This window comes from Calypte anna, chromosome 1 (assembly GCF_003957555.1).
Source record: "Calypte anna isolate BGI_N300 chromosome 1, bCalAnn1_v1.p, whole genome shotgun sequence".
Taxonomy (NCBI): Eukaryota; Metazoa; Chordata; class Aves; order Apodiformes; family Trochilidae; genus Calypte; species Calypte anna.
Window position 1 is genome coordinate 176,439,873 of NC_044244.1, and position 26,527 is coordinate 176,466,399.

Consider the following 26,527-nt stretch of genomic DNA (forward strand, 5'->3'; position numbering starts at 1 on the left):
CATCATTTCCACAAGCTAAACATTTAAGTAGGTAGGTATCTGTGTGGCCTGAGCAAGACTGATCCTAACTGTGGAAGGCCATATGGAATGCAGGTTACAGCCTGTCCGTACCAGGGGATCAGGTCCTGAACAAACAGAGCAGAGCTTGCAACCAGAGGGGAACAGGACCTCTATATTACAATGGATCGTGACACGGGATACACTGATAAAAGTCCTCTTGACAAAGTGATCTGTAGTACTAATGTATTTTATCTGTTCTTTTTGTAGCCCTGAAAGCATCACAACAGCGCTGTGGGGAGGTAGCTGTAACATGAGTCGATACTGGTAGTTTCCCCATTTGTCAGGGTGAGGATATTGTCACCAATAGCTGCTCATCTTTCACTCTCCCACGCATTGCTCAGCAAAATTCCAAGTTCCCTGAGCAGCAGAGCTGAGCAGCACGCTCAGACCCCGCCGCACTTCACCTGCTCCCCGCATCTTCCCCACGTAGCCCCTGGCACCGCACTCGCCCCACGGCTGCCGGGCCCTGCGCTTCCCGAGCCGCTCCACCCCGGCCGCCATGGCTGGGGCCATTCCCCACGCCAGCCCCGGCTCGCTCCGTCCCGCCGCCGGCAAGAGCAGACGCCGCAGACGCCTATCGCCATCTGCAGCACTCCAAGGAGTCCTCAGCGATCAGTTAGCCCGCTCCCCTAATACTCTTCCTGTCAGAGAGCACCAGAAGCTCTCTTCACACTGTTCCCGCTGGCCGGCAGCCCGCGCCGACGCTCCCGGGTCGGTGGAAATCCCCACCGCCACCTCCGGAGCGCCACACGGAGGAGCGAAGGGGAGGCAGACAGCGAGGGGACCACAGGGACCTACGGAGGAGGCGGCACCAGACCCCCCGAAGACCTCTCCGCGCCCCGCGGAAAAGCCGCCCAACCGCCATCAACAGGCGGGCGGCAGACACCGCCCCAGCGGGCTGCCCGGCCCCGCCCCCGCCACCTCCCCTGCTCGGCCCCGCCCGTTCCCGCCCGGCCCCGCCCCGCCAGCTCTGGCACCGGCCGGCGCATCCCCGTCCCGCCCCTTCCCTGCCCGGAGTTGGCGGCGTCCGCCGTCGCCATGGCAACTGACTACATCACCGTGACCTGGGGCCGCTGATTGGTGGGAATTGTTCGAGAACGCCGCCGAAGGCGGAAGCGGAAGCCGCACGTGGAGCCGGTGAGTGGTTGCCGCAGTTTCTGGAAACTTCGTCTCATTGTCATATTTAAAGCGGCGGCGCCAGGCGCCTTTCCCTCCCCTCCGCCTGCGCACGGAGCAGCTGCGCGCGCGGTACCGGGGCCGGCAGCGGCGGCAACGCGGGAAGCGAACCAGGGCAGATCAGATCAGATTAGAGCAGGGCTGTGTGGGGGTCTCCCCCTGGCGGCGGGGCCATGGCCGTGGTGGGCTTTGACCTGGGCTACCAGAGCTGCTACATCGCTGTAGCGCGGGCCGGCGGCATCGAGACTGTCGCCAACGAGTTCAGCGACCGCTGCACGCCGTGAGTGAGCAGCGCGGGCTGGGGGCGGCGGGGTCTTATGGCCAGGAGGGGCTGGGAGGGAGAGGGGGCAGGCGGGTGGGGGACCCGCGCTGGAAGGTGCTGGAAACTTCCATGCGGGGGCTCAGGGGGTGTCCGCTGTGAGGGACCAGCGCGGCCCCCGACACTCGGCGTCTCCCGATGAGACCCCCGAGCGGCTGCGGCGGAGCCCTGAGCGGGCATGGGGCGCAGGTGCCCCGTATCAGGGAGGCGCGGGCGGCGGTCCGCTGCCTGATCGTGTCCCCTTCGAACCAGAACCGGGGCCGAAGCGTGTTCTGCGGGCAGCGGCCGCTGTCTGGGAATTGAAGATGGTCCCGTCCTACCTCGCGGTGCGGGGGGCTCCGCGGGTTGTGGTGCGGGGGGGATCCCCCTCGGGGCAGCCTGGGTTAAATGGTGCGGGGGCAAGGGACATGGAGTCACCCAGAGCCCTCGTTCTGCGGTCGGGGGGGGCTTTGGTACGTGCCCCTGGGCAGCTCTCCTGTGCTCTGAGGTCAGGAATAGCGAGGCTCAGGCTCCCAGCGGGAGTTAACTGTGAAGTTGTAGCCTGGGTGTGAGCTCTGAAGTGTGACCATCGCGTTCAGTTGTGCGGATAAAGCGTTGTCCTGGATTCAAGCCAGGTCTTTGCGCTAGATGAGAGCCTTGCCGTGGTGCTTTACTACGAGCTGGAAGAACGGCACTTCAACAGAAAGGCAGCGCTGTCTAATTTGCAATCCTAGAAAGTGTATCCAGCGTGTCTCAGTCTCGTTTATTGGCACTGCTGATTTAACCAGCCTGTTGTTCTTTTCAGATCGGTGGTTTCGTTTGGATCTAAAAACAGAGCTATTGGTGTCTCCGCTAAAAATCAGGTAGGTCGTTTCCTGGCATTTGCGCACAGAAATAAACGGGCCAACGCAAATTGTTCAAGTACCAGTGGCTGTAAAGAGTTTGCTTGCTGTGATTAAAACCAAACTTCGTTTTCCTTGTCAAACCTTTTATTTTAGAAATGCTGTGCTAGTTTTTCTAATGCTTGTATGTAGTATTTTGCTTGCACGTGAAGGAAAACATTTTAAATGCTGTGTATCATTAGATACAAAGGGGAAGTCTTGTCTCAGAATCTTAAAGTTATTTAGGTACTGTGCTACCTTTGGTTTCTCTGAAGGGTGGTAAACACTTGGTTTTTTTGAAGGTGTGAGTCCTTAGAGGTTTTTTTAAATGAGATGTTCTGAAAGATGAAATGTTTTCTTTATTAAAGCACTGTTCTTTGTTTAAAAGGCGAGCGTAATTCTGACAGCTAAATGTGGTGGTGAAATACATCCTCAGGTATAGTGCTGTGGGCTGTTACATAAATCCTGCCAGTGCAGCCTGCTCCTCTTCCTGTAGTGAGAGGACTGCAGTGGGTTTCCATGGAGAGAGCACTAAAAGAGACTTTTTTTCCCCCCACTGTAACAGCTCTCCTCTTAATTTTGAACAGCCATGGTGATACGAACAGCTTACATGTTCATAGCACACACACAACCTTTGAAGTAATGGAGTAAATGCCTATGCTTGTGCGTTTCTTCCATAAATCTAATTTTAATATTAGTCTTGGTTTTTTGACTGCTTCCATGGTTTCCAGCGTACAAGTAGGAAACTAGTATGATTCAATAGTGTGTAGAAATGAGTTGTTAATCAAAACAGCAAGGCATCAAAGTCCTCTGTACTATTGAGTGTTTCAGCGTTTTTTAGATTACGGTAAATGCTGTTGAATATGTAGTTAGCTGAAAGTGAAACAGACACTTTCAAACTGCATTTAAAACGTGTATTTATGGTGATGAATGCCTATGACTTCAGTTGCCTTCAGAGTGACCTTTATAAGATGTTACAATATTAAGACTCTCATGCTTGGTTGTCCTAACAGTTGAAACTAAATTCTTTTGCCAGAAGAGAAGAGTGTGATACTTCAAATGATTTTTAAAAAGTTCAGAACATGTATTTCTCTTTTTCTCTTCTCCCATTTGGCTTATCAGCTGAGATGTAAATCATGTTTCTTTTGTAAATGTAGAAGTTTATTGACATGGATAACTGAGAGTTGTATTTTCAGTGTCTCAGGGTGTAGCAGCTGCTTAAATTAAGGTGTAAAACGATCCCTTTCATTTGAAAGAGTTTCTTGGTTTAAAACAAACAAACAAAGAAAACTATTAAACAGACAAACAAAAAAAAAATCCCATAAAACATATAAAAAAAAGTCCAGTTTTTGACTGGTGACTTCAGCAATGTGATTGTATGTGAGAAAGCTTGTGTTGCTTCGTGGTGCTCTGTTGAACACTTCAGGAGTTGCTATTGGAGAGACATTTCAGAGAATTTGTTTCTTTTAGGTAAGTCTGGTAGCATTGGAGTAGTATGTTAGCTAACAGACCATAATTCTCAGCTTTCTTAAACGTGACTAAGCCAGAAGATACTAAAAGCATGCTACAGACCTAATGGCATACAATTATTCTAAAAATATCTTAAGATTCTTCCTCTTAGAAGAGGCTCTGAGCTTAATTCTAAATTGGGCTGTAAAAGCTACAGTAATACAGCTGTGAATTATGTAGCATTCAAGTACTCTGAAGTTATGGCTATACAAATAAATGAAACCATGCTGGGAGATGAGGGGATGATCTTGGACACAGAAACTCTAAATACTCTATTGCATTAAAGTACTGGAATAGTTCCTGGCATCATTTTTGGCCTCTATGAACTCGTGCTTGTATTATTAATTGCTCAGTGCTGTTGGGTGATTAGAATAAAGCAGGGATGATTCCTGGCAGGGAATTTGGGTGGGACATCTTTCTCTCTCCACATACAGCTTTCTGAAAGTTATTGTTTAATAGCGTGGCTATGGCTGCTTCTCTATCAGGAAGCTTTTCTGTCGGAGAACTGGCATAGTTGCAGTTTTCTAATGTAAGATGTAGCTCAAATTCTTCAATTTCATTATGGAATACTTGGCATGTGAATGGGTAGTGAATGCTAGAAATCGTCTTTGTGTTCATTATTTGAATTATTACCATGCAATCTGTTGCTTCCTGCCTAAGTCTATTCTAGAGTGAACTATGCATTTTTATAATAGAATAGGATTCATTCTACTCATAGATATTTGCAATATCTCTCTTAGGCCTGTCTAGTTGCCTAATTTCTGTTCTGCATTGCATTCCTGATAAAGAATGCATCTCTAGGTCTGTTGGTTCTTGTGAGGAGCTTGCACAGTACTTTAGCTTATACTTCACACTGATATTGTCTCCATAGAAAGAGTCTCATGTTTCTTGATGTTGTCTATGCTATGTGCCCTTTCTTTGGTCTGATGCAAGAATTTTGGTGGCTGCTAGGTAAATGTAAATGAGGGAATTGTGAGGTTTAAAAGTACCTTAAATTGGGGAAGGGTAATATCAACATGTATGGGCAGCTTGAAACTTAGTGAGTATGAAAACAATTGTTTGAACTTAATGCAATGAGGTTTAAAGGGAACAGATGGATGTGAGGTGACTGGTGTTGGAATGCCAGTTTGCAGGCATTGCAACTACTGATTCTGGCTCCTATGTTTAGTTATTTGAATTATATCTAAATTAGGTGGCTAAAGTAATAGCTAATAGAGTAACAGGTACTATATATAGATATTGCTCATCTGCTTGCTTCAAGGCTTTAGAGATACTTGTATAATCCTTATAATACTTTATAAATTATGATGTGTAAGTATCTATATCTCTGACTGACGTAATCTTCTGTAGTAATGAGCTGATACAAAGTACCAGATAGTAATTATAGGTATTATACAAAGAGATGTGACAGGAGTGAGTGGTAGTTTTAAAACTAGACTGATGCTTGGGGGTATGCAGAGAGCACTGAACATTGGTTGGTTGGGTGGATTTCTGAATATCTTGTATTTCTTTACAGCAAATTACTCATGCCCACAACACAGTATCTAACTTCAAGAGATTCCATGGCCGTGCATTTAATGATCCTTTTGTTCAGAAGGAAAAAGAAAGGCTGAGTTATGATTTGGTTCCCATGAAGAATGGTGGAGTTGGAGTAAAGGTAAATTTTCAGTGTATCTTTTTGGGTTTTGTAGCTAGAGTTTCAAGTTTACATTTCAGCACCTAGCCATGAAGATACTGATTTCATTTAATCACCCTAAAGGGTTTCTTTAACCTTTCACTTAAAGAGCTCTTGTATGATTAGACAGCTTCATCTTTAAGTACTTGATGTGAACTGTCAAATTAAGATTCATTTTCAAGTAATCTCTGAAATGTGAGCTTCCCTGCTGACAAATTGCACATCCAGCTCAAACATCCTGGCAGAAAAACTGCTATGATAATTATGAGGTCATAGGGTTTTACTTCAAAGTATTGACCTTTTTGTCACATTTGTGTGGAATGCATTGCAACAGAGTAATTGCATGGTTACAAAATAGTTATAAACTGGGAGGAAGTCTTCAGAGTAATAGTTCTGGCTGTGACATGTTTGTCTGTAGTGGACTGCCTGGTATAAGTAACTTGCAGCAGATGTTGAAAACCAGTTCATACCACATTGCAGGTCTGACTCTTGCTTCCATTTCAAGGAGTTTGCTGGTACAATGTCAACTTCTTCTAGAACAGCTGCAGTTAATAACATTATATTCATTTAGAGCAGTATAATCATATTGATAAGCTTTGCTGGAGTAACACATGATGTTGCTTTACTAATAAAGACCCTAGCTGTGTATTTAAAGACTGATATGTTAGAGAAAAATTTTTCCTAATAAAACTGAAATGCTTAATTTTTCCCCAAATTGGACTGTTGTAAATAAAAGGCAAATGCTGTTTTCAAGGATTAACTGAAACACGTTCCTTCACGTCATCATCTCCATATATTCTATTAGATGAAAAACATGATAATTCAAGAATAACCTCTTAGTAAGGGAGCAACAAAAACTTTTTGCTGAGTCTCATCTTAAGCTTTAAGTTGTTTTTTGTGCAGAGATGAATTGTTGTTGCTCAGTTTTTTCTTTCAGAGGTTTTCACTTACATGAGCAGAGACATAAAAATATCAGGGGAAAGTAGTCAGCAAGTAATTCTGGACTTCTTTGCAGTTGGCAGCAATTGGAAAATTGATTGCTATTTTTACATTTTTTGGCGTAATGCTTGGTGACCATATCCAGCTCTAGTCACATTTCAGAATTGTCACTTTTAAAATCACTTCCTAGCCATTTCCTGTATCTATAGATAAGCCTCTTGATGTTTTAAGTCTGAAAATGGAATTATTGCTTCTGTAGACATTCAACTGGGAAATTAAATTGTAAAGTGAAGGTCTATAAAAGCTAATTAAGCATGTCATGATTGATAGAGTGTTAGCAGTGTATCAAAACACACTAAATGTAAGCAATTTTTCTTCTGGTTGAAATAATGGCATTATTTTATCTATTTCTTCTCTCCAGGTCATGTACATGGATGAGGAGCATATTTTCAGTGTGGAACAGATTTCAGCTATGTTATTGACTAAATTAAAGGAGACTGCAGAGAGTAACCTGAAAAAGCCAGTAACAGACTGTGTTATTTCTGTAAGTAATTGTAGTGCACAGGAACACTCTGTCTTTTAACTTCAGCTATTGAGGCCATTTTGTTTCTATTCATGTAGAGTGAAAAAAAAAAAAACCAAAACCCACTGCATAAGCACCTACAAAGGGATTAATCCTAACTAGCTTTAGAGCTTTTTACTTAACAAAATCCCAGAACCACTTCTGTATTGCAAACTCTAACCTGCTTCATGCATTCATTCTCTTGGAAATGTCTGAACTTACAGACCCAGAGCATTTCTGGGATCCTGGTATATACCATTCTTCTGCAGCTTGTTTCAGTGATTAAGCACACTAATTATTCATTAAAGTCACCTTTGTTTATCAAAGTTTACCCTCTAATAGCTGATCATCTCAGTTTCTCTCATGTTCAGGTTCAGTTAGTCAGTGTTTTTTTTCAACTTATGACTGCACAGAAAATTACTTGAGATGAAGAATGGTCATTGCATTGCAACACCTGAATATAATTTAACATCTGCTTCTATGTTCTTGATGATTCTTTGAACAAGGCTGTCTCATGTTGCATCTAGGAATATTTAGGTCTGTCATTATTAGGACAGTTTGATCTCCAGTTGATACCTGGAAAGTTAGTGTCTTCTAGTAATACAGTTTCTGTACCTGGGAATGTTTGAGCTCACTGTCCAATCCCAGTGCTAGAGAATCTGTAGCAAATTTTTAACCAACATATTCCTTCAGACTCTCTTACCACTTCTTGCTCGAAGTCATTTTGGCCAAAACAGATTCATGATCCCATATTTCATTCCATCTCTCACACCCTGTAATACTGCTCTGTTTTCCCTTTTTACTTTCTTGGGCAGGAATACTCAGTTTTATATTCTGCACCACTAAATAGGATCACTCCCATTTTCATACAAATAACTCACTTGTTTTCTTGCTAGTGTGTGCTGGTGTTAACTAGCTGATGTTTGTCTATTTTTATCTTAGATTGACTGAAAAGAATACTTTAAATAGACTAGATAGAGGCTAACATCTCTATTTAATACAAGTTGCACATTACAACACTTAAAGTGAGCAAGTGTATTCCTTAAAGAGGAGGAATAGGTACAATTTTTAAATTAAGACTTTCAAGTAAATGATGTGGTGTTTCATTTTATGGAAATAACTTCCCATTCTCACCTGCTTTCTTCAGGTTCCATCATTTTTCACAGATGCTGAAAGGAGGTCCCTTCTGGATGCAGCTCAAATCGTTGGGTTAAATTGTCTTAGATTAATGAATGACATGACAGCAGGTAAGTAGGGTAAGGTAGCAGTTTCTGCAAATAAAGAGGATGATAGAAGGTGTATTCAGTAAGTCATTAATAGATTTGCAGGGTGGACTTGAAAAATCAGACAAACTTTCTAAAAGCTTCTTGCTCTACTCTTGATTTTCAGTCTTCCACTTTAATGTCTTCTGTGTGAAGGGACAGGAGAGGTGAAGCTTTAGTGATAGTTATCTCCATGAATAGTTATGTAGAAGTCATTGCATGACACCTGGATTACTTGTCCATTTAGTTTACTGCCCAGATTTCATGGAATCATAGAATGGTTTGGGTTGGAAGGGCCCTTAAAGATCATTGTTCCAACCCCCTGCATGGGCCGGGACACTTTGCACCAGACCAGGTTGCTTAAACCCCCAGTCCAAACTGTACTTGAGCACTACAAGATAACGCATCCACAACCTCCCTGGGCAACTTCTTTCAGTATCTTGCAGTGGAAAACTTCTTCCTAATGCTTAAGTCTTCCCTTTTCCAGTTTAAAAGTGTTATCCTTCATCCTATCACTCCATGCCCCTGTGAAAAGTCCTTCCCCAGTTTTTCTCTAGGCCCCCTTGAGGTACTGGGAGGTGTATGAGGTCTCCTCACAGCCTTCTCTTCTTTAGGCTGAACAACCCCCTCTGTCCTTGTAGAAGTGCTGCAGACATTTGACCATGTTTGTGGCCCTCCTCTATACTCAATTCAAAGTCAGGGAGGGATCTTTAGAAGCCTTGGTGTTTGGATGAGCAGTCCCCAGTAAAGCAGATAGCTCTTTCATCCCCTTATCAGCACCAGCAGCCTTTCTTTACTGTGTAGTGCATAGCATTTCTAATATTCTTTTTTTTTCCCCTTGAAAGGCTAATGAGTACTATCCAAGTTTTTCTAATATTTTAAATGTAAGAATCTTTGATTAAACCTTTGGGGGAGGGGTCCTGAGGTATAGTAGGGCAGAAAAGGAAAACTTTTTTTATTAAAAGGCGAATTCTTCTGTGATGTACAAATTTTTTAGCTTGGAAACGAGCAATTTGTTTGATCACTTCAAAAATACAAATGCTATGTGAATCAACAGACTTATACACCATTTCTACACATACATCCTAGATACTGAGATTATAAAAGATACATTTCATGAAATAGGATTTCTTTTATGGCTGTTTGTGGGAAGGATTAACAAGTGCTGCTATTGTGTTTTTTTTTTATAGACCCCAAAGCCACGCAGATGAGAATTTATGCACCAACTGTAGGGGAACTTTATTACACACCAGAATCCATAAATCTCAAGTCTCTGATCAGTGGGAGACTTGGCTGTCCTTGTTCCAGCTGGTCTGGAACTACTGATGTGAGAGAGGGAGTTGGTGTCCCTTTCTCCTCACGCAAGGGGATGTCATTGTGACTGTGAGACACAGTTCCTCAGAGCTTGCATTCCTGTCCTTCTTTATGTTTAATGCTTTGATTCTCTTGCCTGATAATCTTTCTAGTATCCCAGCTGTTATCTTGGGATTCTTTCATCATACACATATACATTCTTGCACATTCTATCTCATGCCAAAATCTCAGCCTTTCCTAGCAGCCAAGACATTCTCTCTAGGGTTTTATTTATCTTTAGTTACTGCATCAGCATCTTGGCTACTTTTGACAGTGATAACCACCCAGAATGAATGCTGCTGCAAAACTGTTCTGTCCTTTGACTTCATCCTATATGCCCCACTGGCTTCTGTTTTTACACTTTCAATGCACTTTTCAAGCTCTTCCTGACTACTATTCTGTATGGACTGAGATTATTCTTTTTTGCAGCTTCTGCTGACCATTTATACCTCTCTCGGGCAAAGCCATCATGCTTGGGAGATACTCCTGTAAATAAAAAGATGATTTTGGGTTTTGCTGTAAACATGTCCTGTGTTTTTTTGTTACTATGCAAGGCTAAAGTTTGAGTTGTTAATAATCAAATTAAAGTAGAAAAATCCCAAACAGGGTTGTTGCTGCATAGTACTGCATGCTTAAACACTTAGGGAGCAAGTACATGACTGGAAGGATGGTTTGCTTTTCAGATTCTACAACATACATTAATGGAATGATGCTTCAAAGTGGATAAGGCATATGCATAGGTGTATGTCTGGATTTGTCTTGCTGCTCTTGATTCTGTAGCTGGATATTCTCAGGGATGTGATGGAATGTAATTGAAGACTCACTAGAGAGTGCATTGGTAATATCTGACACTTGCTTTACAGTGGCTCTGAATTATGGAATTTATAAACAAGACCTGCCAGCTCCTGAAGAGAAGCCACGGATAGTTGTGTTTGTTGACATGGGGCATTCTGCATTTCAAGTATCAGCCTGTGCATTCAACAAGAGTAAACTAAAGGTAGTAATATAAAATTAAAAGGCTTTATGATGCATTAGAATCAAATAGCCTGTAAACCTGCCTTATTTTTAAAATTCTGAAGTAAGTTTAAGCATGGGAAGTGGCTTTCCAAGAGCTGAAAGGGGAAAGGTTTTTATTAGTGTCCCATTGTTTTATTAAAATGGTTTCAAATAGAGAATGAAATTCCTTGCAATATACCAGTGTAAGATATACAATTGCCATCTTTTAGGGTTTTTTTTTCTAACGGGATGTAGGTATGGATTAAAATTGTGCATGCTTAGATTTACTGATACTGTAATAGTAAAGAGCAATTTCTGGCTGATGTGGTTGATGGAAATACTTAAGCCTGTGTATTGGAAGCTAGGATAACTTTTCCTAAAACAATTTGAAGCAAAATCTTGTTAATACTGGGATACTTCTATTCCATTTGATGTCTACTGAGTGTGAGACTAATTGTGTTCTTTCAAACCAGGTACTTGGTACAGCATTTGACCCTTTCCTAGGGGGAAGAAGCTTTGATGGAAAGTTGGTAGATTACTTTTGTGCAGAAATAAAAGCAAAGTACAAACTGGATCCAAAATCAAAAGTTCGAGCTCTTCTTCGTCTGTATCAGGAATGTGAGAAGCTGAAGAAACTGATGAGTTCAAATAGTACAGACATTCCCCTAAATATTGAGTGTTTCATGAATGATACTGATGTATCTGGAAAGATGAACAGGTGAGTTCTATACAAGACAGGCAGTTGCTTTAGTGGCCATACTTCCAAAACAAGTGTTGCTTTCTGTGTTTCAAAAAAACTTATGGTGCTGAAATTAAATGCAAGCGCTGAGTAGCTATGGCATTTTTATAATGCTAGAATAACTAAGGCTGTGAAATGTAGTGCTCAGCTGCCTGAACAATTTTCATGTGCAATAATGTACATGGTAGGTGCTTGGATTCTTTCTGTAGAATGATACACTTAAGACTGGATCAGTGCATGTAAAGCAGACACTGGGAGGCTGGCTGTGTATTTAGGACTCCTGTGTGTTTTAGGTAACCTAAATTCCATTCTGCTTTTTAACAACTGAAACATTGTTCCTTTGTACTTACTGTACTGTGGATACTGGCCCAAAAAACGGAGGACAAAAATGGTGATTTGGAGAGATGACTTGATTATGGCCTGAGTGTAAAAGAAGTTCATGTCTTTCTGTCTCTTGCACACATTCAGGTGCCTAACTTAATGTATAGTCCCTGTTAGCGCTGTAACAGAGCGAGTGGTGGGAGTGGTTTTGGGTTTTTTGTTTGTTTTTTCCTCTCTCCAGTGTTGAGGTGTTTAGGCAACAGTTTTTCATTGTAAAGAAACTACCAGTGTTTTCAGTGTTGTCACTGATAACATCTGGTGAGAGGTACTACCTTGTCTGTGGTTGTCACTTCAGCCTACTCACAGCTTTAAGTCTCTTTGCAGTGTAGTTAATAAACCTCAGCATTGGCTGGAAACAAAAATACCAGGAAATCTTACTGGTGGGACAGGCATTCTTAATTCCATTTCTTTCCTTAGGTCACAATTTGAAGAATTATGTGCTGACCTGCTGCAAAGGATAGAGGTGCCACTGCTTTCATTAATGGAACAAACACAACTGAAAGTGGAAGATGTGACTGCTGTGGAGATTGTGGGAGGAGCAACTCGAATTCCTGCTGTCAAAGAGAGGATTGCTAAATTCTTTGGCAAAGATGTCAGTACTACACTGAATGCAGATGAAGCCATTGCTAGGGGCTGTGCTCTGCAGGTATAGTACTGACAACACTTGGTTTAACTTAAAAGTTATCAGAGCACTTCATTGAAGAATTAGCCAAGCAATTACAAGACACAGCAGAAGTGATCCACTTTAAACCATGCAAGGGAACATATGTGTTCACTGTCCTTTTTATGGAACTATGTTCTTTAAAAATACCAGAGTACTTCTCTGTGGTGCAGTACTTTACACAAAGTGCTGATACTGTGTGTATTCTGTAGGCAGTCCACTCTTGTCTTCAAAAAAACAAGACGTAGGAGTAAGGAATGAGAAAAAATTAGGATGCTGTCAGTCTGAGGCAGGAGGTATCTTTACTCAACAAAGTCTATGAAAAGTATCTCTTTGAAGAGCCCAGAAACATTGCAAGTTTGCATTATCTTGTATCTGTATATTCATGGATGTGAAACAGACTTTTAAATCTACCCCCTGTATTTCATTTTCCAACTTGGGAACTATATTTCACAAACAAACCACTCATACATTCTTCCTCTTCTCTTTTACTTATGTTCTTATTTAACCATCTCTGACTTCTTTATCCCATTTCACTATTGCTTTCCATCACTAACAATCGTCTTCAGAGAAAGAAACAGGACCTTTAAGATATACACCCCTTCTAATGGTTTAAACTAACCAATGCAGCACTTCCATTCTTTACAGTCCTGCTATTTGTTTAGACTGTTACTTTTTTTACTAAGTTGTGGTAAGAATAAGGCCAAGAGTCCTGCTAACCCAAAGGGTAAACTCTGTATGAGATTTTTCTTAACATGCTCCATTAAAATCAAGCAATTTGCCTGGCTTTGTTTTAATAAAGTCACAGTTCTTGTTCAATGATGCTTAGCTGTGTTGAGAACAGATAGAGCAGGGGCAGTTAACCAACTTTAATGCATGTCTGTTTTTTGTGTAGTGTGCAATTCTTTCTCCAGCTTTTAAAGTGAGAGAATTCTCTGTGACAGATGCTACACCATTCCCAATATCTCTGTTGTGGAACACAGAAGCAGAAGACGCTGAAGGGTAGGTAGCTCAGACTACAGTTCTGTTTATCCTTGAATAATGAAGGCCAAAAGTTTGTTTTCTTTGAAAATTAGGATTTTGTCATTCTCTTGCTAAAAACATGGTCCCGTGTGCCAGAGATGTCTGACAGTTGAGTTTTTTGTAAAGGCAGGCATTTATCTTTTAACCATAACTTTTCATACATTAAAATAAAGATTTAAAAAAACCTGTGAATGAGCTGCCAGTAACATCTTATCTTTCATTGCTCTTACTCTGTTGTCAGCTGTTGAAATAGGGTATTGTGGCAACTGCTGGATCGTGATCCCTCTTTCCATTGTGGCTGTATTTACTGAAGGTGTTTCTAACACTTGTCTGGATTCTTGGTTTAGTAGGAACATTATGCACTAAGTAAATATTGTGAGCTTACATGGATGCTATTTGTCTTGCTGAAAACAGAAACAAGGATTTAACTCCTAGGGTTTTGTAAGGTAGTTTCTTGCAATTGCAATGTTGTAAGACTGACCTCTGCTATGAACTGTCATGCCTGTGGCAAAACCAGGTGCTGTATAGGGTGTAAAGAGGTCTGAGTTAACTTTTGGGAAGTCTAAGAGCTCTAGAAGCACCTGTTCATATTTTTATTCTTTGTAATTCAGCCATTTCTTTTTTTTTTTGTCTGTCTTCTGTAGAGCTGCAGAACCTAGTTGTACTATCACATGCCTCTGAGAGCAATCCGTGGGTTTACATTCTAGATGATGCTCTTGTTTTCTCACATTTAGGATATTAGTTGAGATCCTGCCAAGAAAAATTAGTTGGATATTAGAATCAGGCTGGCATAATAGCAGACAGACCCTAGAAGAAGAACATAAAATAAAGCTGGTTGTCTTTCATATCAAGAAATAGATCAGATTTTGGTGTCAGAGTTCTCAGCTGAGCCACAGAAAGTAAATGAGTAAGGACTTAATAAGGCTATAATTAGCCTTTTGAGACATAGCTGAGGAAGGCTGCAAATTATTATTTAAATTATGCTGTTCCAGTCTCAGAATAGTTTGTGTCTTTGTGGGAAACCAGTTTGGGAGGTCTGCTGATAATCTGTCACTGAATTGCCACCTACTTCTAAACTTGCTTGGCTCTGGCACTCAGAATTAGTGGAATGGGGCAATGGCCCGTTACTGTACACAACAGTAATTTTTTTTTCTTACAGTAGAGTTATGTGATTGATCTAAGCAATCTTGGAATTGTTTAGAAGGGTAAATGTTTCAAAATATGGTGATATTTCACTGAAGTGTTTTGACCCTATATCGAAGCCTGCCAGATCAAATACTCTGCTCAAAGTGATGTTTTTGTCTTAACTATAGGGTTCATGAGGTCTTTAGCAGAAATCATGCAGCACCTTTCTCCAAGGTTCTTACGTTCTATAGGAAAGGTCCATTTGAGTTGGAAGCTTTTTATTCTGATCCTAATGGAGTCCCATATCCTGAGTCTAAAATTGGTAAGTAACTGTCCTGGAAATGTCTTGTGTTGTTTGGTATTTAAATCTGTTCTGTAACTGCGTTACAGTGAGATTATATGATGTATATATTTAGGCTTTTGTTTCTAGAGGACTCCAGTTCTCCTATTTTATAGGTAACTAAATTTAGATTTTTAAAATTTTTCTAGTTTTTAAGATCTCTTCAGTCCCATGAAAAAATGAGACCATAGCTGGATGGCCAGGACTGGAATCGGGCTATCACTGCAAAAGCTAACTTTTAAAATCCTCTCTTGTGTCCTTATTGCTAAAGCAAGCAAAGAAATCTTGAAAAATACCTCTTGCATATAAAGAACTTCAACCTATCTTGAGTAACTAGTTGTTTGTTCCAGTGCTTTCTGGGTTTGATGTTATGCTGAGTAACTTTTAATCATGGCAGCATGAACTAGTGGCAGCTACAAGACTATAGTATTGATTTGAGTTTTCTAGGTAACACAGAAGTAGCTCTTTCATTCTTTTTGATAAATCACATTGACATTATTGACACTTACAGAAAGTTTGCAATATGGTTAGTTAGAAAAAGATTCTGATGGGAAAACCAAGCTAATAATTTCTCTTGAAGTCTATTTTTTTTTTTTCCCAGACTGGTGGAAGAAAAGACAAATCTTGGTTAAGTATTTGATAATAGAGCTGTCCTGGTGGTTATCAATGTACTTAAGATACAGTATTCTAGAAAGTAATGTTAAGGATAAGCTTCATATTCTTAAAATGGGTGGGAGAATGAATATACAGGGCAACATCTCCATCTGATATGCCAGTATTTCAACTAATACCCAATGCACTACAAAGTTAGCAAAAGCTATTATCCTAACAAAAGACATCACAGAACTTTCAAATTATGTAGTTGTATCACTGAGAATAAAAAAAGTTCAAATACCACATCTTAGAAACCAGCACAAAATTTTGTAGTTCCCAAAACAGCAGGCTTCTTTTTAACTCTTACAGTGAAGACTGTGGGATTTATGAGTGTTCAATTTATATGGCTTTAAAAGCTGAGAATATCTTTAATTGCTGTTCTGCAAAATGGTAAGAACAGAAATGAAAATCAGGCTGGTTTCAGCTCACTTGCCAATAAACTCTTTGCTCAGAGTTGTTGGTAGTCCCAGGGGGTGAGTCACTAGTCGTGATGAAACTACCAAAAAAGAGTGACAGGTCACACCTGCAGTATTACTGGATTTACTTCTGTAGCCTGTAAAGGAAGCAGGTAAGAGTTTGCATATGGTGTAGATCTGTTGATGAAGGAATGGTGTGTGCTAGAATGTGTATGTACAGCTTGTGATGAAATCAGTGAATTTGTACTTCACAGCTATAAAAACATTCTCCAGGTCACTGTTAGACATACTGTAGACATATAACCAGGAATAATAGGTCTGCTCTTAATATCAGGTGACAGGATTCTTTATACATAGTTAAATGAGTTTTCTGTCTGTTTCTTAGTTTCACAATGCTTATTTCAAGTACTAAAGGAGTTACAAAACAATTACATTCTCTAGAGTAAAAGGTAATGGCAGACTTACACAGATTTCAGGTGCTGCAAAGAACACTTCTTGAAATAATGTGTCTTTGTTAGACAGTAAATTGTATTAAAAAGACGTAACAATGCTGGCATTAGTGTAGTTTTCTTTCATCCCATTGTAGCATTACAGCACAAATAAGGGGGGATGAGCTTTTACTTTTTAAATTGAGTTATTCTATATTACTAGTGGCAGGAGAGCCTGCCCTAGAGGAGGAAAGTAAACATTATCACTATTGATTTATAAGGTAAAGTTGGCTGAAAAGCATCATTCTGTTTTTGGTTTTGTAGTGCTCATTTCATTTTGGGAACCATGAGACTAGCATAGATGCTTCATGAAATAATTAGAAAAATGTGTCTTGTATGATAGAGTGTGTTCCTGTGGTGTAATATTGCCTCTATAATTCCACTGTACGAGTATTATTTCTTCTGGTTTTAGGTAGGTATGTTATCCAGAATGTGGCAGCCCAGAAAGATGGAGAGAAGTCTAAAGTCAAAGTGAAAGTCCGTGTCAATACTCATGGCATTTTCAGTGTGTCCACTGCATCTGTGGTAGAACCAGTCAAAAGTGAAGAGAATGAAGATGTCACTGTTGAGACTGAAGTGGAATCTCAGGACCAGAGGCCTGTTGAAAACTCAAGTGATGTAAGTTGGCCTTTCTTGACTGTGAATGGTCCTTACTAATGAAAGTATGTTCTGCTGTCCCACACTCTAGAAGAAAATTACCTTCATCTAAGGAAGCAAAATTACTTGAATTTTGAGATGTGCATAGATACCTGTTAAATACTATAAGGTTTTTTTAAGAACAGGAGAAAAATGAGTGCTATCTTGAAAGTGTGTGGACTTCAAAATCAATTTTGGGTGAAGTGCCAAATAGCAGCAGGTGGGTTGCTTGAAAGTTGGGTTGCTTTCAGCTGCCTTTGTTATCAGACTGTTCCAAATAGGAAAACTTGGTTTGCATTATTAGTCATCCATGCTCTGTGTTAAAATGAATGATGTGTTATCCTTCCATATTAGTAAGTGAAAACCTTCTCTGAAAGGAAAAGCTGGACTGTTCTCTGTAGCATTGGAGGGAAGGGGAACACTGGGGAATGATGCAGCATTGTGATGGTGTAGTTGATGCTTTAATAGTTTTCTGAGGGGGGAAAAACACTTAAAAACTACGACTCAATAAATTGAAAGCCACTTTTTGTGAGAGAAAGTGGTACCATGCACACACACGAGTCTTATGCTGCAAGTCTGGCACTGGTAGCATTTTCACTTGGTCCTTCTGAACTTGCACCTAATTTGTATCTCCTTTAGTTAAAGTGTGTATGTTTCTGCATGTGCACAGAATGCTTTGTAGGGCACTTTCTATAGGACGTGCGTCAGACATAAAGTGCCCTATAACTTTTATTAAAAGAAAGTGCACATGCCTTCTACATCCTTTGTGCCTGGGCTTTCATTTCAGAAAAATATCCAGCAAGAGAACAGTGAGGCTGGAACACAGTCCCAGGTACAAACTGATGGTCAGCAAACGTCACAGTCTCCCCCTTCATCAGAACCTCCCTCTGAAGAAAACAAAATACCAGATGTCAAGAAAGTGAGTGACCCTTTAACTCTGTTGAAAATGTTATGCTCTATAATGGTGGAGAAGAAAATGGTAACATATTCCATGAAGAAGTAAGGAACTTAGTGCTTAGAACCTTTTTAATTTTTATAAATTTTCTATTATGAAAAATAATGTGTTGTATCTCATCATGATTTTTATGAAGAGTTTGCAAAATAATTCCTCAAGAAGTCTTTCTCTACCACTTGCCTGTTTTTGTGCAGTGTTGTACAGCTAAGTCATTTGGGTTGCAGACATCTCAAATGGCTTAACAGCTGTTAAGAAGCCAGGGGTTTTTAGGCCTACTGAGAGAAGCTGGGATCAGGAATTCATAAGCCAAAGAGGAAATAATCTCTGTGGAAAACGTAGGCCTGCATGATACGGCTAGCAGTTTGCTCTTTCATCTGAGTAAGATGCAAAATGGTTTGGGTTAAAATCTTGCCTTGGTCAGCAACACTAGTGAAGAGCTAAGCTACAGCTGGGCACTTCTGGAAAACTTGCAAATAAACTGTGTGTCTGAGAAAAATCCTTCTTATACCTCACTCTTCATGTAATAGCCTGTAAGCAGACCAGGATGGGAGGTGGAATCCCTGAAGAGAAATTGCCTCACAGTGTATATTGAAGATTCTGAAAGAACATAGAAAATCTCTGCATGTTTTTCCTGTCAGTGTTTCTTTCCTCAATGTGCGACTTCATCAAAAGGAAGTCTGGAAATTTATCTTATTTTTCTTCTCTCCAACTCAGACAAATGAGAAGAAAGGTGATCAGCCTCCAGAAGCTAAAAAACCCAAGATAAAAGTGAAGAATGTGGAGCTACCTATTGAAGCTAACTTGGTTTGGCAGTTAGGAAAAGATCTCCTCAATATGTATATTGAAACAGAGGTGAGTGTGGCTTAGACTGCTTTCTTGGTTACAGTTATTAATCATTCCTCTGCCTTCTAAGGCAGCCTCTGATCTTTTACTATATAACCCTGGAGTGTGGACTCAAATTATTTACAGTGAGCTAATATAAAGTCTAACACATAATTGACAAATGTTAATCAGAGAGGTTGAAGTGTTGTTTATAGCTGTAGTGTCAGTGCACTGACAAAAGGAAGTGCATTAGAAATTGGTTCAAGCTGTTGTAAGCTAGAGAATGCATTCCATTTGTTCAGTTATGGCAATAACAATTCCAGCAGTTTCATGACCCAGCACCACAGTGATATTACTGAGCTTTACAGGAGCTGTGCTTTGTATCATGCTGTTTGAACATAGGTATTTTGATTTAAAAATATTTCCCATTGTTATACAGGGAAAGATGATTATGCAAGATAAACTGGAGAAAGAAAGAAATGATGCAAAGAACGCAGTAGAGGAATATGTGTATGAGTTCAGGGACAAGTTGTCTGGACCATATGAAAAATTTGTTTGTGAAAAGGTAGGTAATGGTTTCAGGAGCTTCTCTGAAAATGCTGATACCAAATACCTAATCTGTATTCTTTCATCAGATTTTCTCACAGCCACACTGGAGGAACTTGAAAACCTCACACCTCATTTGAATGATATCTGGGACGGATGCAGCACTACGTTCAGGCTTAGGAAATAGTACATATCCCTGAAAGTAAATTCTGTTGCAAATGAAGTCAAGTTTTGATTCCAAATAAAGTTGGTGACTAGAAGGAGAAGTTGTGTTGCTCCACTAAAAACGTGAATTTAAACTCCATCCTAAGCATGGACAAAAGGCTGTAAATGCTGTAGATGTGTCTCTCCCAGTTCAGAAGCTGATAGGATTTAATAGACTTGATTAGGCAAAAGCAACAGTTGAAATGTAGGAGGGAAATTTTTATGTAGGAGATGAGGAACGAATGTGTACATATACCACTGTTCTATTATGCAAGACACACAGTCATTTGGTGCACATTTTGATGTTTGACATGTTGAATTATACTTGATACACAGGATCTGCAGGGATTCTCTGCACTCCTAACAGAGACAGAAGGCTGGCTCTATGAAGAGGGTGAGGATGAAGCTAAGCAGGTGTATGTAGACAAATTAGAGGATTTAAAGGTAGGTCTGTTAGAATACCCAAATTGCAGAATTTCCAGAATGTCACACATAACAATGAATCACTTAACACAGGAACTGCTTTTTCTAGAAATTTGGAACTCCAATTGAGATGCGCTATCAGGAAGCAGAAGAACGACCAAAGCTGTTGGAGGAACTGGGACACAGGCTCCAGTATTATGCTACAATAGCTGGGGAATTCAGGAAAAAAGTAAGTGGCCTCAATACCTCTCTTTTACCACATAGTGTTTCACTGAGGCTCACCAGCTGGCAGAGGCTTCAAATTCACTTTCAGATGAGCTGCAATCTGCTGTTATATAGGTCACAAATGTATCACTGCAAACATTTCACAGTACTCAAAAAACCTCACCTAGTACATCATATCTTTTGTTGCTTGATACTTCTAGATGTTTCCATGCAAAAAGGCCATTATTTAAAAAGTGTGGGCTAGACTGTGATCTGGTTCTTGATCTTCTAAAAGTTAATCTGACATTTTTAGAAGTGTGCTGCTCTTCCAGTCCTTTTGGGAACAAGAATTGTGCCATAGTGAGGAGCTAGTGAAAAAGCTACTCGGGATAAAGTTAAAACACTCAGCTTTTCTTATTCTTTGTGGGTTTGGGGTTTGTTTCTTTTTGCCATTGATATTTAAATATCACTTTCTTTGTAACCATTCCTGCCTTCTGAAATTTTCTGCCTACTCATTTTACTTCAACTTACTGAGTTTTAACAGAGCAGCTCACAACTCTCAAGTTAATTCTGTGTAAGACTTGCAAAAAAAAAAATTGTCCTTATAGCTATAGATTACAAAATTGTTAATAATTAAGTCCTTCAATAGCATTACACAGTCTTGGAATAATGAGCATCATTGGAAGTGTGGTATATTTAAGACTTGAACCTGTAGTTAGAATTCTGAACTTTAATAAAAAGTCGTGTGTTGTGTAGCTGGTTAGTTCCTTTTCCAGCAACCAGCTAATTGTGTAACTATAGGCACATTACCTACAATGCCAAAGTTGAACAACTGAGCCCTTCCCTTGCAGTGTACAGCAGAATTGTGTTGTCTGAACTACCTTGGGCCCATGTAAGACCCTCCAGGAGGGACAAGGTGTTTTATTTTAGCAATCCTGTTAAATTTTTATTGCATGACCTGTTTTTGAACTCTCTATTCCTTCTGAACTAGGTTTCTTGTTCAATTACTGGACAAAAGAAGCTCTACTTTGACATCTGTCTGTATTGGTGTTTCTTGTTGTAACAGAACTGGCTTGTTGCCAAATATCTTTTGAAAATTAGTAAAGATTTTAAGTTGTGAATAACTGGGATTCTGTTGTTGGCATAAATTGATGACAGTAAACTTGACATTATTAACTAATACAAAACATTGGCATTTGGGCAGGATGAGAAATACATCCACATCGATGAAATGGAAATCATGAAAGTAGAGAAGTGTGTTAGTGAAGTGGCAGAATGGATGAATAATGCTGTAAGTGCACAGGCTAAGAAGACCTTAGATCAGGATCCAGCTGTCCATTCAAGTGAAATTAAGGCAAAGCTACAGGTAAGTACCACAACTAATTTTAGAGCTCGACTGATAGCTGCCCTTCTTCCAGATGGTGCTTTTAGCAGCACCTTAAGTTTTCTTAGGGGCTGGAGCAGTACCACTGTGTGTGGCTTCCCACAGTAGTTTCATCTAACTGGTCTGGTGTTCTTAAAGAATAGGTAGAAAGTATGTAGAGAAGGAGACTGAGTAGAAAGCAGAAGAGCTGTAGATAGTGTATACAATTCTATGGAGCTTATTAACATTTCATGTCCTTCAGTTGAAAGCTCAGGTTGTCTTTAAGTGTTACTGGTAAGCACAAAATAATCTTAAAAATGCCCCATCTGAAATCCAAAATAGCAAGTTGAAGAGGTTCGCCCATGGAATTTCAGAAGTGGACTAGTTAATTATTTCAGGGTAAAATAAGTACTTTTGGTTTGGACTTGGGAGACAAATAGAGAAGGAAGTTTCAAATAGTCTTTTGGGCAAAGGACTCTTGACCTTAGTGAAGTTCATTGGTCCTCAATATATATTCTGACCACAGCTTTTCCCTTTCTTTTAGGAGTTAAACAATGTCTGTGAGCCTGTTGTGACACAACCAAAACCAAAAGTTGATTCTCCTAAAGAGGAAAACCCATTGAATGAACAGAATGATTATAAAACAGAAGACATGGCAGAAGATGACAAAAATTCTGAAATGCCTCAGCAAAATGGCGACTGTCATCCAGGTGATCAAAACACCGTTAGCATGGACTTGGACTAAACCACTGCAGTTGCAGCAAGTTATTTCATCCTATGACAGAAGATATTTTTGCTGTCATATGTGATGGGGGTTGGGAATGCATTGTTTTGGGAACTATTTATAATTTTTTCTTAAGATTTGTCTAGGATATGTTGTGTTATGGGAGGAAGAATAGTAATAGTGTTGGTCATGACTATCCTAAAAGGAAAATTGCCTTGGTAACTTTCAGATTCCTGTGGAATTGTGAGTTCATACTAAGCTTCTGTGCAGTATTTAACCATTTGCATCACTGAAGATGAAAAGAAGCCCTCGTTCTAAAATAACTGCTCCTTCAAAAGGTTGTAATCCAAACCTTCGTAGGCATTTGTAGATGCCAAGGTAGTTTTCTTTTGTCTGGACATCTAATTGGGTATGTCAGTAAAAAGCCAGTGTCTGTCTTATTCATAAGAACTTTGCAGAATAAATACTTCTGTTCCAAGGTTTTTGATTATTGCAGTCCAAAGCACTTGCCAGATAATAAGGTGGTGAAATGTGTTAGTAGCATGCAGAAACGCTTACGTTTCATCTCTTGCTAAATAATACATATTTCATGTGGGAAAAGTAAAATGAAGGAAATGCTAATTCTGTTAGTGTTAATGTGAAGCTTTTTAATGAGCTTTGAAATAAAGGTCATTTTGCTGTTATTACCTGATCTGTTGGGTTAAGCTCTTTTTGATACTTCTGATGTTACCCTCTTCATGGGTTGTGACAGGTGTTTCTGTGCACAAGAGTCAAAAAGGCTTAAAACTCACACTTAAAACAGTTCTGCAGAGAGCTGAAAGTAACTGCTGCTTAATGAGTTATACATCATCTTTGCCCCAAGGGTTACACACACTTAAAAAACTGGGAATTTGATAGATGATGAGGCATAAGGCAAAATTTGTAACACACAGAACCCTATAGCTTTTAGACAGCAATTTGTAGTTCAGAATAAGGTGTAAAAACCTGATTGGGTACTTGGGTCAGGCTCTGGTGCCTTTTGTTACAGATTAGACTGAATGGTAAAATGAGATTTCAGTCAATTCTGTGTAGCAAGTGGTTCAAGTCAAACCTTAGTAAAGGTTTTAAAAATTTAAGGTTCTTAAGTAAATTTGTCTATTGAAGAAGCTTATTTTTAGGTACTTACAGCAGGGGAGAGTGCCAAAAGAGGGTTGGATCTTCTGCTGTAGACATGAAATTCCAGTAAGGAATCAGGCACCTGAAGTACTGAGGGAAGGATTCTTCTTGGAAGCGTATTCCAAAGGCTGTTACCTCTACCCATGCATTGGTGCACAGACCCTGTATATAAGTGTGTGACACCAGATGCTGCATGACCAGTGTCACTAAATGCAGAGGTCTTTATTTTTTTTAAAGAAGTGGTGTTTCCCTAGCAATATTTTATCTGCAACAACAAAATCAAAAGGAGTAAAGATAAATTAGTTTTGCTGGAGTACAGCTTAGAGGGCTGGTGACTTCTAGGGCCAACTAATCAGACTCATGGCAAGTGTTTTTCTTCCAGCTGGTGCTTTTAGCAGCACCCTAAGTTTTCTTAGGGGCTGGAGCAATACCACTGTATGTGGCTTCCCACAGCAATCCCCAGTTTTCTGCCTTGACTATAAGACAACTGGATTATCAAAATGCAAATCCCTGTTACTGGGCTTTGAGCTTTACCTCTGCTGATCCATTCAACAATTGCGTACGATAGGCAATATTAAATATATTTTGATAGTTCCCCATCCTTTCCCTAAAGCTAAAGAATAAGGAGTTAAGACCAGACTTCAAAACCATGTTTGGAGTGTGGGAAGAGAACTTGTGTTGGTACTGGTAAGATATCATCAAGGGTTAAGTTTTTATAACAGACTGGCACTTGCCTAGATTATTGCTGAAATGGAAATTACAGTTGTAGCACCATAAAAGCTATTAATTTACCCTGCAAAATCAGTGAGATGCTGTAGTAGGAAGCTTAGCCTGATCAAAGAAAATCTTCATAGAAACATTTAAAGTAGAATTGTCAGAACATCTAGTCCTGAATCTACAAAAAGAACCTTTGCTGCTCCTAGAGTGATGGATTTTTATGTGCTCAGTTACCTCTACAGAAGGTACTGCTTGAATTTTCCTCTAATGACCCTCAAAAGAGATTTGTACTGAAAAGATCTGGGTATTTTGAGTTTTTAAAATTTTAGATTTCTGGATCATTAACCATTTCATAGCAACTTTATGGTGTGAAGTGATTGTTCCTTCATGATTAACTTAAATTAGTGTTTGTACTTGAACCTGAGGGGGGTAGTGAAAGCAGAAATCAGTGATTACAACTTTTTCTCCTTTCCCCCATTGTATTAATTTCTTGTTTTCCAACTTACCTTTTACCAAACACATAAGAATTGTGTGTCTTTCCACTTTGTTCTCACCATCAGGCAGAGATAGATGAGGATTTTCAGAATGGCCTTTTCTTTTTCCCTCACACTGCAACAGCAGAACACTCAGCAGTGCAAGGCAGAGATCGCTGGATAGTTCAATCTTACTGGCAAGGGGATGTAGTGACCCTGTGGTGTTACAGACTAAATAGCAAATTTTTCTTTTCTTCCAAAAAGAGATTGATTGCTCTAAAAAAAAAAGCTTTGGGAATTCTTTTGATGGAGCACTTTGGATAGTGTGTGGTACGTCATCACGTTTACCTACAGTGAGCTTCTCAAGTCGTCAGTTTTACCCAGGTCTACAACTGCTTTGCTCCAGTGGTATTACAGAGAATATTATTTTTTATTTAAATTTAAAAATACCAGACACAATAAAACCTCTTAAGATTTGCATTTATAGATTTTTGAGGTGTCACAGAAGCTGACCTCTAGTTCTTCTGGATGAAGGAAGTAAGTTTTAATTGTCTTCCTCCTTGGAAAATGGGATGACTTTGAGTTTTTCTGTTACCTCATATGCTTGTGGAATGACCAGACCCCATCCTGTCACTCAGCTGTAGCCCCCAGTGATTTGAAATACAGATGCAGACTAAAGCAGAAGATGCAAGACAGAAAAATGTGGTCTGAGTCTATCCTTTAGCAGCTTGTCTACCCGTGGCTCCAGCATCAGGGTGGTTGGTAAAGGTTGTGTTGGCTTCCTGCAGGTATTTTTCCTGTGCTTCTGCTGTGTGCCATTTGTGAGCTTGGCTGTTGGGAATGCTTATCCATGTAAGGGCTCCAGCCAGGCTCCAGGCTCCATGGATGAGCTTTGCCATCTACAGACGGGGACAGCAGGACTCTGCCTTCCTCCATCACCTCTAATCCATCAAAGCAGAGGCTTAACAGCAAGTGTCTGTGTGTGTGTGTAGGATCCTAGCAGGAAACCTGGCCCAGCACTGCTGCTTCACCCTGCCTGCAGATAACCTCTACTGACAGCATGAGCAGGTAGCTTTGAAGACTGACTTCAACATAAGGATGCTCATCATTTTCGGGATCCCCCTTCAGAGCCTGGGGAGCAGAGAGATCCTTTAAAGAGAGATCTAGGAAGGGAAGGGAGAGATTGGACAGCTGAGAGGTTGGGGTTATCAGCCTTCTCTGACCGAGGAGCTCTTGTAAAGTACCTGTGCCCAGTACTAATGCTGTACCCCAGCAGCTTCTGGTGAGGCTCCCAAGAGGATCAGACACATGAAAATAATGCCCAAAATGGCACCGTGAATGGCACTTCAGGATTAGAGAAGTCATTACTACCCATGGCTTCTGGACCACACAGAGGGCAGAGCTGAGGTTTCTCATGCTGCCTGGGGGGATGGTAATTAATCTGATCACATTGCTATCAAAAAGCAGCTGTCTGTGGGCATCTGTGCTTTGTGGATATTTCCACAGCCTGAAATGAGCTACGAAAGACCATACTTGGAATGCAGCTGTGTTTATGTGCACTCACCAAGGATGAGTGCAAATAGAGAATGAGTCTGTACTATCCCCCACAATTCACATGAATAAGCAGATATAGGTCAACAGAGAAGAACAGGTCACTGAATGACATTGCAAAGGGGATGTGGATTGTACAGGCCAAAGTCTAATAACTGAAAACTGAACAGTGCCTCAGTAATGCTGTTTTAATTCCACAAAACATTAAAGCAGTTT

At 40.3% G+C, this 26,527-nt stretch overlaps 1 protein-coding gene across 2 annotated transcripts; it reads left to right on the forward strand.

Moving 5' to 3' along the window:
- The first annotated feature begins 1,181 nt into the window (after positions 1 to 1,181).
- Positions 1,182 to 23,106, forward strand: HSPH1 (heat shock protein family H (Hsp110) member 1). Of its 2 annotated transcripts, XM_030455453.1 has the most exons (18): positions 1,182 to 1,516; positions 2,340 to 2,397; positions 5,441 to 5,581; positions 6,960 to 7,082; positions 8,248 to 8,347; positions 10,579 to 10,712; positions 11,185 to 11,429; positions 12,249 to 12,477; positions 13,388 to 13,494; positions 14,829 to 14,962; positions 16,951 to 17,156; positions 17,962 to 18,093; positions 18,844 to 18,981; positions 19,391 to 19,516; positions 20,038 to 20,145; positions 20,234 to 20,353; positions 21,533 to 21,694; positions 22,236 to 23,106. In XM_030455453.1, the coding sequence occupies exons 1-18, from the start codon at positions 1,410 to 1,412 to the stop codon at positions 22,434 to 22,436; spliced, it is 2,571 nt and encodes an 856-aa protein (XP_030311313.1). In that variant the 5' UTR covers positions 1,182 to 1,409; the 3' UTR covers positions 22,437 to 23,106. The 2 variants fall into 2 exon arrangements, with proteins under 2 accessions (XP_030311313.1, XP_030311319.1); XM_030455459.1 differs by lacking the exon at positions 17,962 to 18,093 and having other exon boundaries at positions 1,240 to 1,516.
- Positions 23,107 to 26,527: the final 3,421 nt, after the last annotated feature.